This window comes from Anabrus simplex, chromosome 1, assembly GCF_040414725.1.
Source record: "Anabrus simplex isolate iqAnaSimp1 chromosome 1, ASM4041472v1, whole genome shotgun sequence".
Taxonomy (NCBI): Eukaryota; Metazoa; Arthropoda; class Insecta; order Orthoptera; family Tettigoniidae; genus Anabrus; species Anabrus simplex.
In genome coordinates, this window is record NC_090265.1 from 51239367 (window position 1) to 51252495 (window position 13129).

Sequence of the window (13129 nt, forward strand, 5' to 3'; positions counted from 1 at the left end):
ACTCCAAGATGCCATAGTCCAGGAGAGATCCAGCAGCAAAATCCCGTTACGAGATAAGTATTATGAGTTGCATCGTAATGAATTTGAAATCAATTGATGAAAAATATTTATATGTGTGCAGGAGTGCTAGAAGTAAGAGATGTAGTGCCAATGAAAGGATATTAGAATACAAATTCCAATTATTAGCCGATGAAATGTGCCAATTTATGCTATATAACTATGGTGATAATGTGATAATTTACGGTTAATGGAGACTAGATCTGATTGAGCATTTGTGCATGTTTAGTGCCAATCCATACTTGTAGACCGTGAAACGTTTAACCAGTTGTGGTTGTAGAAAATGCAGGCAAGATACGAGACGTAACCTAAAACTTCAGGTCAATATGTGTTGCAATCATGGCCAGTACGATAATTGTATTGTAAGGAATTGTTTGAAATATTACGAAGTTGCAGTGTATGAGAGAATAATCAGGTTATTAAGTATTGCTACCGTAACACAGAGGTTATTTAAGTGGAATTGAATGAAGATATTTTTAAATATGGAGGTATATATATATATATATATATATATATGAAGGAAATGGAATGTTAATGTGGCAAGTTATAATTAGATTGAGGAGATATGTTTCTGTTTGTTGCTTGAGAATGGGATAGATGATTGAATTGCGAATTCCTGTGTTACGTATTATATTTATATTTGGGTTAGCACTGCAAGTGAAGGATTTAGGCCATGTTAAGTTGAATGTATTTCTCGAGCCAAGCATAATGTGTCTCGTAGTAACTTTCAGCGGAAGATATGGATAGGTTACGTGTTTGTTATACATTACGTAGTATATATATTCAGGAATAGAATGGAGTCTCGCATATTTACATATTTGAAGGTCAGCACGTTAACGCTAATATGAAGTAAGGTTTACTTTGACAAAAACTTAGCACAGCGAAGAGATATTTGAGAATATGTAAATATATTGGCACATGATTAGGAATGCATGGCACGATTTTCGCAGGTTAGACTGACGTACTATCATATCTATGGCACTCTGTAGTAAGATTATTTGGTTTATTTTGTACATATGGTGATGTACTGTTTTTATTTATTCATTTTGGGTTATGATAGGAATATTAATAACTTCATGGGTGTTTTGAACCCAGATTTAAACATGGTAATGCTTATCTCGTAACGTGATGAGTCACAAACAAGAACCCAAACATGTATCGAAGTAAATTTGGTCAAACAGACCGAAAAGAAAGATGAAACCTAAGTGATGCCCCAAAGAAAGTCCCAAACAATATTAAAAGGAAGATATTCCACTCCTCCTTGGATTAATAAAGTTTTGGTCCCTATTTTTCCCCTTGTATCAATTTAAACATGGAAGATATGGCATATTTTTGAAACTTAACGAAAATGTAAGCAAATATGATGATAACTTAAAGATCTTTCAAATATGTTTATCTCGGAAGCCAAGCATTTGAGAATGATATTTGTAATTTCACACGATTTTCCTTTCTTTGTTGCCGATGGATGCATATTATTCAATTTTATAATACATTAGCATGCTAATAAACTAGATATAGTTTTGATTTCGCGTTTCTATTCCTAAAGTAACTTGTAGTATATAGTAGTATGATAATATACGGATTTATTGAATTAATTTATGCTAGATACTAGCTGATGATCAGATAATTTCCTTCACGTATGTATACGGGATGACTGTTTCAACGGACGGATACTCTTCAACGGAATCTACGATTTGTCTAAAGCGTATGGGAATATAATGAAGCGAATTTACCCTGAGAAGCGAATATGCACCATGTTGTTGTAGCTCGTGTTCATAAATTATATCTCAGTTCAGAGTCTAGGTATGATTTACGACCCGATGCTTTGAATTTTGTAGCCGGGGCAATATTTAAACATGTGTATATTCAGTTAATGCTCCAACGCGGCGTAATAGTGGAAGTCACCGCGGGAACATTAATAAACGAAAGGTGCACTACGCTCGCAAGAAGATCGGGCTCCGGACGTCCCCATGGCACCACCGAGACCGCCATATTCGGCATACGTCTGTGGCGCAGCGGACGGTGTCTGCAGGAGCAAATCGAGCGAAAGCTGGCACCACAATGACACAAGGACAGCTCCGAATCAGACGCTCGGCGGCGTGCACTCCACTTACCCCAAACCACCGCCGTCTGCGACTTCAGTGGTGTCAAGCGAGTGCTTGGAGGACGGAGTGGAGGTCCGTTGTGTTTTCCGATGAAAGCCTGTTCTGCCTTGGTGCCAGTGGTGGCCTTGTGTTGGTCAGAAGGAGGCCTGTCTGCAGCGTTGACACACTGGAACTACACCGGAAGTTCTGGTCTGGGGAGCAATTTCCCATGACAGCAGGAGCACTCTCGTGATTATTCCTGACTGCAGATGTCTAAGTCCGTCTGGTGATTCGACCTGTTGTACTGCCATTCATGAACAGCATTCCTGCGGGCGATTTCCAACAGGGTAATGCACACATCCACGCCGCTGTTTTAACCCAACGTGCTCTACAGAGTGCCGACATGTTGTCTTGGCCTGGACTACAACTCCAGCGTCATCCACGGCCAGCATTGCCGTCCCTGTATTAACCGACCAAATGCAAGAGACATGGAACACCATCGCACAAGCTGACATCCAGCACCTGTACGGCACAAGGCATGCACGTTTGCTACATGGCATATTTGAGAGGGTCTTTTTTTGGGAGGATATTAACCTGCAGTCTTGTACCTTTAATCAATTAAATATGTTATCCCACAAATTTATTGCCGATATTTCTGTATTCTACATTTCTTCTTTCATGGTGTTTGGTATTTTTGTCTGGCAGTGTAAAAAAGCTTGAAAGGAAATAAAATGAAACGTATCTAAAATAATCCTGAATAAATAAAATGGTCCTAATGCATGAAAAAACAAATATAGTAAAACCTAGTGACACACGGAATGAAATAACAAAACAGGAAAGTAGAATTCATGTATATACACTCAACTTGATCCGTCCAAGTACCGCTGCCAACATTTCCTTTTAAATACCGGTTCAGATATGGTGTCACTTAGGTCACTGGGCAACGAATTTCATATTCAAATTGTACTGACGTCAAAAGATTTATTGCAGAGTGTGGATCTGTGATTTGGTATTTTCAATCAATCAATCAATCAATCAATCAATCAATCAATCAATCAATCAATCAATCAATCAATCAATCAATCAATCAATCAATCAATCAATCAATCAATCAATCAATCAACCAATCAATCAATCAATGAATCCATCCATCCATCCATCCATCCATCCATCCATCCATCCATCCATCCATCCATCCATCCATCCATCCATCCATCCATCCATCCATCCATCCATCCATCCATCCATCAATACTGATCTGCATTTAGGGCAGTCGCCCAGTAGGCAGATTCCCTGTCTGTTGTTTTCCTAGCCTTTTCCTAAAAGATTTCAAAGAAATTGGATATTTATGGAACATCTCCCTTGGTAAGTTATTCCAATCCCTAACTCCCCTTCCTATAAACAAATATGTTCCCCAATTCGTCCTCTTGAATTCCAACTTTATCTTCATATTGTGATCTTTCCTACTTTTAAAGACTCCACTCATACTTATTCGTCTACTAATGTCTTCCCACGCGATCTCTCCGCTGACAGCTCGGAACATATAACTTAGTCGAGCAGCTCGTCTCCTTTCTCCCAACTCTTCCCAGCCCAAACTTTGCAACATTCTTGTAACGCTATTCTTTTGTCGAAAATCACTCAGAAAAAATCGAGCTGCTTTCCTTTGGATTTTTCCAGTTCTCGAATCAAGTAATCCTGGTGAGTGTCCCATACACTGGAACCATACTCTAGTTGTATGCCCTCTCATTTACATCCTTACTACAACTCCTGAACACCCTCATAACCATTTGCAGAGATCTGTACCCTTTATTTACAATCCCATTTATGTGATTACCCCAATGAAGATCATTCCTTGTATTTACACCTAGGTACTTTGAGGGTTACTTTAGCTGCAACTGTGGTCGGGATGTTATGAATGGTTGAGAGCAACTAGAAAGAATCTGTTATATAAGAAGGTGTCTGCTTGTATATTATTGTTGTGGAGTTGAAGCGACTAATGATAGCTACGACGCTGATTTAGTTTAATACAATTTAACTCATGGAATGCAGGATTTATATGATAATACTTTGTAATGTTCATTATAAAGCGGACACAAGCATTCTGAGCTCTCTGGAGTCTGGTAGAGAGGGCGCCACTTAGTCTGCCATACACGACGTCATCAAAGTAGTCAAACAAAGGCATTATTAGCCGTTGAATCAACAGCTCTGTGGCCTTGAAAGGAACTAGATCTTTCACTCCTTTAAGTGAGTGAAGGTAGAAAAATACTCGTTGGTAATATAGCGGTTAGATGTTCTGTCCAGTCAATGTTTTTGTTCAGTATTAATTATACATCTTTAACTTTGTTTTCAAAAGGGATGATATTTCAATTTAATGTTATTGGGGGGGGGGGAGGATATCTACGTTCGTTAAGTAATAATGCATCTTCGATGTACCTATCATTATAGCTTGAGGCTTTACGGGTTCATTCTGAGTCTGTTTAGTCCAGTCCACATTTCGGGACGCGCCACTTCTTGATTGATTTTGCAGACAGCTTCGTGAATACCAGTTAATTTCGTGTGAGCAGACCTGCACATCATCTGCGTACAGATGATACGTGTTGCTCGAGATGTTGGGTTGCTTAACGAGTTTCTCCGGTGCATCCCTCATTCCCGCAATTTTCTTCCTAAGGGTTGTTCTTTCCTGTGTATCTCCCTCCTGAGTCCAAATTTCTTCCAAGTCCTCGTGAACTCCTTAAACATAATTTTGAGAATTCAGAGTTCTCGTAATAGAAGAGATGGTTGTTTTGGATCATTACTTCCAGGCATACAGAGTGCGGCGTCAGAATAGGACAAGTGTTCTTCAAGTTAAATAACAGTACGAAGAGTGATTTAATTAGTAACGACAGAACAATGTCAGTTGTCGTTGACACATTCTGTCATACGGGATCTGTCTTACGTGAACGAAGTGAGACAACAGGACGCTCAAGGGTCGTCACTACAAATGATAATCATGGATAACTTCTCCAAAAGATGTTGCAGTCTCCAAACTGCTATGGAATACCGCGCGCTTAGACCAACTGAATCGGTCGGAGCTGAAAATCATTAAATCAAAATTGCACATGTTTTTATTATTCAGTATTCTGAGGTATTGAACCAGGGGCCGTCGAACGGCATAAGAAGGAATTAAGTCAGCCTTCTGATTATGGCAGAAACCACTGCTATGTGTTGCGCGATCGGAGGAGGAAAGCATTGAGTCAATGACTTCTTTCCTTTCTTCGCCGTATTTAATGTTGGCTGCCCTGCAGGATTCCTGCGCTATATTATTTTGCGGCATTTCCTGGTTGCTCACTACATGAATTGTGTGTTGTGCTTTATGTCTCCTAAAAGAAATAGACAAGGCAGTATTCATAAGAAAAAAATCATAAAATATATTATCCAAAAAGGTTCACCTTGCATAAACTACAATGGGAAGAACACCAAAGGCTGTATTGGAAATCCATGTCCACAGCAGTCAATAATTTCATAGTTCTTTATTAATAAGAAGTGAAATTCTTTTGCCAACATAGTGATTTGATTTTATGGAAAGTCTGCCTTTGCCTAGGATTCCAAAACAAGAAATATTTTTTACCTGCGCCAGTTGTGGATTAATGTATTTAACGTACATGATCTGGAAAATGGACACACTGTAGTCTGTCTTTATCATGAGGGCAACGGGAAAAAGGGGCCAATGAAAAGTGCTCCTTTTTGAACCACTGCATAACGCATTATATTCCTCAAAATGTGAAACACCTTCACTTAATTTCGGATGAGTGTCCTGGCCAAAATAGGAATCACACCGCAGTCAGAATGTCTATGGGTTGGACAGGCACAGGCAGATTTCAATCAGTAACCCACAGGTTTCCCGAACGTGGACATTCATATTTACCTTGCGACAGAAATTTTGGTGTATTGAAGAAGAAAATAAAAACTGTTGATAGACTGTATACACGAAAAGACTATGTAGAGACAATAGCGAATAGTATGAAAAATTTTGAAGTTCACATCGTGGGATATGATGAGGTGGTAAATTTTGACGCATGGTGGCTATCGCTGTTTAAGAAGTCTGTCATATCCAAGGAAGGTATGTAACTACCTAAGAAGCAGAAACAACCATTTTCACCCATAAAATTCAAGCTATTCAAGTTCAACAGCAACCATACTGGAGTGATTTAAGCATCAGTCTTCATACACTCCCCAGCCACGCATATATTTTATCTGGGAAATCAGCCTTGCAATGCCTTATGAGAGGGCGTATAAGGACAAGGTGCTCATAAACTTAAAGAAGCTACAGGACATTGACCTTTCCCTACTGCAAATATAAGGAGTGTATCTGTTTTACAATGTATAATATCAACATTGCGCTTTTCTGAGTATTTATACTTATTTCTCTCTTCAGAAAAGTAGTGAAAACTGACTTAATGCATTTTAGCTCCTAACGATTCAATTAGTCTACTGGTATCTCATTATCACTTATATTTGCGTACTTTATCGATCATAATAATTTTGACGTTTATTTTACTCCTAGCCTACTAGGTGGCAGTGTAAACGAATCTCTTTTGGGCGTCTGTGGCTCAGTTTTTATGAATGTGTCACCAGAGAGAGATACTTTACACGCCAACATCGTACTATATCTATATTGAAATTCAGCAGATAAACCGAAATTTGTCTTTGAAATAACCAGTTTACAAAATTATAAAGTGTTAGGTAAGTACACCCGCCCGTACGTAACACCTTGTTCTGACTTTTATTTTATCTCTAATTTATTCATCAGAAATTACACTGCCTGACCAAAAAATATTTAACACCCTGAAGGAGTGGTCCAATATTATCCCATTTCGGTATACATGCATACCATTGATGTGTGAGTAAACGATTATATTTACAAGGATCTGTAATGCGTAGAACGACCACCAGAGTGCATTCGTGATGGCACCGTTCTACCTCGCAGACGCGTTAGATAGCCTATCCGCCAATTGGGAGGATTTGACAGTGGCCGCATTTTGGGACTGCATGCAGCTGGTTGGTCTATCGTGCAATTGCCAGGCATGTGCGCCATTCAGATGTCACAACGGCCCGATACTGGACTAAATGGGTACACGAGGGCACCCAATCAGGTCGTGCAGTTTTGGATCGACCGAGAAATACCACCCCGATGGAGGACCGTAGTACGGTGCGCCTTCATTGCGGGATCCTTAACTTCGGCACCCACCATCCGCAAACATGCACTGGAGAGTCTACAACATCCTGAGACTTCAGGCATAGTGTCTCGACGACTCGCATTCGTCGGACTGTTGTCCTACCGCCACATGCGTATGTTGCCATTGACATCAGAACAACAATGCCTGCGTTTGGAGTGGTGCATTGCCCCGGAGGCATGGACAGAGGACGACTGGCGTCGCATCATTTTCAGTGATTAGTCCCGCTTCTCCATTACCTCCTATGGGGCGTCGAGGGGAGAAGGCAGATCCTGCCCATAATGTGGAAAGACACTCCTGGCATCATGGTGTGGGGAGCCATAGGTTATGCATTGTCACCTCTATTAGAGCTTCGGCAGACTTTAAAGGCACAGCGATACGTCACAGCCATTCTGCGTCCGCACGTCCTATGTGTTATGGCACAGTATCCTGGGACAGTGTTCCAACAAGAAAATGCAGGTCTACTCACAGCACATGCGTCTATGAACTGCCTAGAGTAAGTTGAGGTCTTCCCGTGGCCAGCAACATGTGAATACATGTGGGATGGCATTGGAAGGTGACTCTGTCCCAGTACCAGCCTGTGAGATCTGGAGGGACAGCTGTAACAACTGTGGATGAACTTGCCTCAGGAGAGGATCCAAAGGCACCATTCCGAACCGCACAATGGGAGGGGGGGGAGACACCCTATTTACCTGGCGCCAACATTCCACCTGTAACTGCCAACAGCTTTGTATCCATCATCCCATACTGTAATTAGTTCACATGTTCTTTCAGCATAACTAGTTTTATTCACCTTCAAACACTCCTGTTGGGTGCTTAACGGTTTTTGTCAGGCACTGTATTTCAACTCTAAATATGGTAACTAGACTGTATACGGTCATCACAATAATATATCTGAGACAGAGAACATCGTAGTTTAAGGAAGGAAGGAGCCGACATGGTACACAACAAAGAGGCTACAGTATGTGGTGTGAAACCTCCTGGCTCATTAAACTATATTCTAAATTAACAACAATATAACATGCCAATTTTTTTATATATATATATCATACTAGCAGTTCCCCGCGGCTTCGGTCGCGTGGATTTTCTAATTTGATCAAAGTTATCGTTCCCCGGTACTGTATTAAGACATTACCTGAAATTCCCTCAAGTATAAAAACTGACGGAAAACTTGATTTTCATTTACCCAGAAACTCTTTGTAAACAACGTTTGTGGTATTGCATTTTGGGCTAAATGACCATGTGGTATAGAACAGTACAAGTGAGAAACAGTCTTCTCTCAAGTCGGAAAAACCACATGTTTCTATATTTTAAAGGAGATTCCAAATACCTAATTCCACGTCTGTAACTTCTTCAGTTTTTGAGATATAAGTATCCCCATAAAAAGAATTCAACACTTTTATCAGTCATTTCCCCACCCCCACCCCCACATAAGCGGATTTTCCGAAAACAAAACATATATTTTTCTATATTTTTAGAGGAGATTCCCAATACCAATTTTCACGTCTGTAACATCTTCAGTTTTTTAGATATAAGCATCTTTATAAAAATTATTCAACTCATTTTTCACTTATTTTCACTCCCCGTTAAGTTCCTTTTCAGAAAAAGTTACTGAATTTTTAAAGGACATTCCAAATAACAAGTTTGATATCTGTAACATGTTAAGTTTTTCCATATGCTGTAGATATACCGGTACACATTTAAAAAAATCCACCGGCTTTTTCAATTCTTTCCAGCCTCTTAAGTGGATTTTCCGAAAAGAAAAAGAATACGTGTTTCTTTATTTTAAAGGAGTTTCAAAATATCAACTTTCACGTTTGTGACGTCTTCAGCTTTTGACAAGTACGTATCCTCATAAAAATAATTCAACTTCTTCACTTCTTTCCATCTCCTCACCTCTTGAGTGGCCTTATCGTAAATATACAAATATGTATTTATTTCTTAAAGATATTATCAATACCGACTTTCACACCTGTAATATCTTCAATTTTTGAAATATAAGTATCCTCATGAAAAGAATTCAACTTCTTCTTCAATTATTTCCACCCCCTCCCCCCTAAGTTGCCTTTCCTTAAACAAAAATGTACGTGTTTCTTTATTTTTAAAGGAGATTCTAAATACGAGTTTTCACGTCTGTAAATCTTTAGTTTTTGAGATATACGTATCCTCATATAAATAATTCAACTAATTTTTCAATGCTTTCAGCCCCCTTAAATGGATTTTCCCAAAACAAAAAATACGTATACAGTACTTTTAAAGGAAAATCCAAATACTAATTTTCACGTGTGTAACGTCTTCAGTTTTAGAGACATCGGTATCCTAATTAATTAATTCAACCCCTTGTTCAGTCCTTTTACCCCCACCCCAAGTTGTTTTATCGAAAACAAAACAATACATGTTTCTTTACTTTTAAAATAGATTAAGAGGACCAATTTTCACTTCTGTATCATGTCAAGTTTTTGAGATATGCTGTAGATATGCTCATTTTAAAAATTCACCCAGTTTGTAGTTCTCCTTACGTGGATTTTCCGAAAACAAATTATTCATGTTTTTTTTACTTTTACAGTAGATTCCAAGTACCAAATTGTACGTCTGTAACATGTATATGAAGAAGTCCACGGTTTGTCTACGACAGGGAGCACAAGACGAATTGACATAATTGCCTTTAAAAATAACGACACGAAAGGCTTCATTATCGATCCGACTATCCGATTCGAGCACCATGTCGGCCAGTCTACTGAAATTCATCTTGAAAAACAGAACATCTACGCGCCCACCATTCCGTTCTACAAAAATAAATACCAGCTGAATGAAGTAGAGATTATCGGCCTAATGATTGGTGCTCGTGGCACAATACCTGCCTTGTTCGTAGAATTCTGGAAAAAGTTCGACCTGCCAATCAACAGCATTGAAAGAATAGTTACCCCCACCATACGTGGATCAGTACAAATCCTGAAATCTCACCTGTTCGGACCTCCATAATCTAAGAAATCCTTATTATCACTATATTTCTATATGATAAAAACTTTCTCTATCCTGATATGCTTTACTTTGTCCATTGTGGCAACCCGTAATTGCGGGAAGTCGTTGATTCGTTCAATAAATATATATACTGAGATGTACTGTTGATACAGTTTTTCTAAAATTCAGCGCCTTTGTCACTCCTGTTCACCCACGCATTATTTGGATTTTCCAAAAACAAAAAAGATACATGTTTCTTTTCTTGGAAGAAGATTTCAAATACCAATTTTCATGTCTGCAACCTCTTCAGTTTTTGAGAAAAAATATCCTTATAAAAGTTATTCAACAAACTTTTCACATTTTTCCACCCCTCTTAATTGTATTTTCCGAAAACAGAAAATACGTGTTGCTTATTTTAAAGGAGATTTTAATTGCTAATTTTTACATCCGTATACTTTTAAGATTTTGAGATACAGCTATACTCTATTAAACAATTTACCCCCCTTTTCACCCCGTTATCGGTGGAATATCGAAAAATCCTCGCTTAGTGAGAACCTACACTGTAATATAAAATGGATCCCCAAAATATCATTTCTTTATATCTAGTAGTTCTGGCTCGGCGATGATGAATCAGTCAGTCAGAACATGTTATTTTATATATCACTTACAGCACGCCGCAATGTCCTGCCGTCAGTACGTGGTGTTCGTCCAATATGCTTCCACCGCAGTTATGCTCGTAAAGTTTGGTTTCAGGATTGATATATCCTATTGACACCTGCAAAGAAAAAAATGCATTTGCGATGGGATTGGTGATGTGGCTATACACATTTCATCTCAAAAATATAACACTATAAATACACATCAATCCCGACCCCGAATCAGGAATCGCGACTAATAGTGTTATTATAAGGAAAAATATTCATTACGGTAATATAAAAGTCTTATAAATAATGGGTGCAGGTCTCTGCACATGGCTATGAGGTTATTTATGGGTTTTAGTAGAGATGTAAACGAGAGGGCATTTAAGCTACTGGTAAGAGCCAAACTAGAATATAGTTCCCGTGTATGGGACCCTCACCAAGATTACTTGATTCATGAACTGGAAAAAATCCAAAGAAAACCAGCTCGATTTGTTATGCGTGATTTCTGACAAAGGAGTAGTGTTATGAAAGAGTTACGAATTTTGGGCTGGGAAGTCTTCGGAGAAAGGAGACGAGCTGCTCGACTAAGTAGTGTGTTCGAAGCTGTCAGTGGAGAGATGACGTTGAATGACATCAGTACATGAACAGGTTCGAGTGGTGTTTTCAACAGTGGTAAAGATCACAATATGAAGATAAAGTTGTAACCAAAGAGGAAAACTTTGGGCAAATATTCGTTTATAGGAGGAGGAGTTATGGATTTGAATAATTTACCTATGGGGATGTTTAATAACTTACCAACTTCTTTGAAATTATTTAACACCGGGTAAACAACTGAAAGGGAATCTGCCACCTGGAGGACTTCCCTAAATGCAAGTCTGTGGAGATTGATTAATATATTGTAGAATTTTTCCCCATGGGCATTAACTCCTTTCGAGATAAAATAAACATAAAATAGCGCCATAAGTATAAACACACACCTAAGCCAAGAAATAGAAGTTATGTTACTGCTGAGTGCTTCTAGCGGAAATACTGCACATCTAAGGAAGGATTCAATCCTGATAAATGATTTGAAGTGGAAAATTCCAAGTGTTATTTCTAATGGAAGACCTGAAATTGTATTTCTGGAGAACATTAGCACGCAGTTTACAATGTTACTGTTACAAACATATTCACAGCAGAATCCTTTTATGCACGCGTTTAGCGTCCTCATGGCACAGGACAGCAAAGTTCCGACCCGTCTGTAAAACAACTGGATCAAATAGGTCATTGTATGTACTGCCACGCGCATACGTTTAGCCGCGTTCTGAAAGACATGTCATCGTATCCGGTATTGTTGAATCCCGATAGTGCAATTTGGCCTAATTCTCCGTATGTGCAACACAATGACAACCTCACCTCGTTGAATGAGGGGCGTATTATCTAGAAAGAACCAAGCATACCAAATTCCATCTCAGCCGAAACATGTCTCTACATAGAAACACCTACAGCGAAGAAGATCAACATTTGTTAAGTGACATTTCTCAAAAAGTCATATATCCAACCCGTACGGGATCGGGTAAGAAAGGAGATGAATCTTGGTTGCGAGTTTTTGCGGCCGGATGCCCTCCCTACCATCAACTCATTAGAGGAGTTAATGAGACAATATGAATGACGTACTATATGATAGTCGGAAGGGAGAGGGTGAAACCCCTGCCGACACAGAGCCTACACCTGTCTAATAGCACCCAAGGTTCTGTTCAACGCTTTACGTCTCTATTCGACAGACGAAACACCAACACCGTCATATGCCCTCACTCAATGTGAGTACTGCAAAAAGGTTTGGAATTTAATCCACGCTTTTGGCACGCATTCTAATGGTTAGAAAATGCATACCACCACCTCTCCTCTCCTGTCGGCCAACGTTCTAGTGGGTTTATTTTCCGATCAACGGGACTCGAACCGGCTAAGCACGGTGTCTGATCCTTTAACGTACACGCCTAAGCGATCATCGCCAGCATTGCGGGCTGTGCTAACTGTGGAGACAGTGCGTTTTCATACCCCAGAGTGGAGAAAGAAATGATCCATTCATTTCATAGAAGGATAGTATTTTTCACTGCAAATCTCATGTATGACCGTCATCATTACATTGGTCTTGAAAACAACTTCGCTGATAGAATCGTATTTTCCTTATAGA

General features: G+C 39.3%; 1 protein-coding gene across 1 annotated transcript in view; it reads right to left on the minus strand.

The window, feature by feature from the left end:
* LOC136860941 (trypsin-4) overlaps positions 1-13129 on the minus strand; it is a 58336-nt gene that overhangs the window by 32526 nt on the left and 12681 nt on the right. The window contains exon 3 of the mRNA XM_068227155.1: positions 10984-11090. Coding sequence (XP_068083256.1) covers positions 10984-11090 — 107 coding nt within the window. The remainder of the gene's footprint in view (positions 1-10983; positions 11091-13129) is intronic.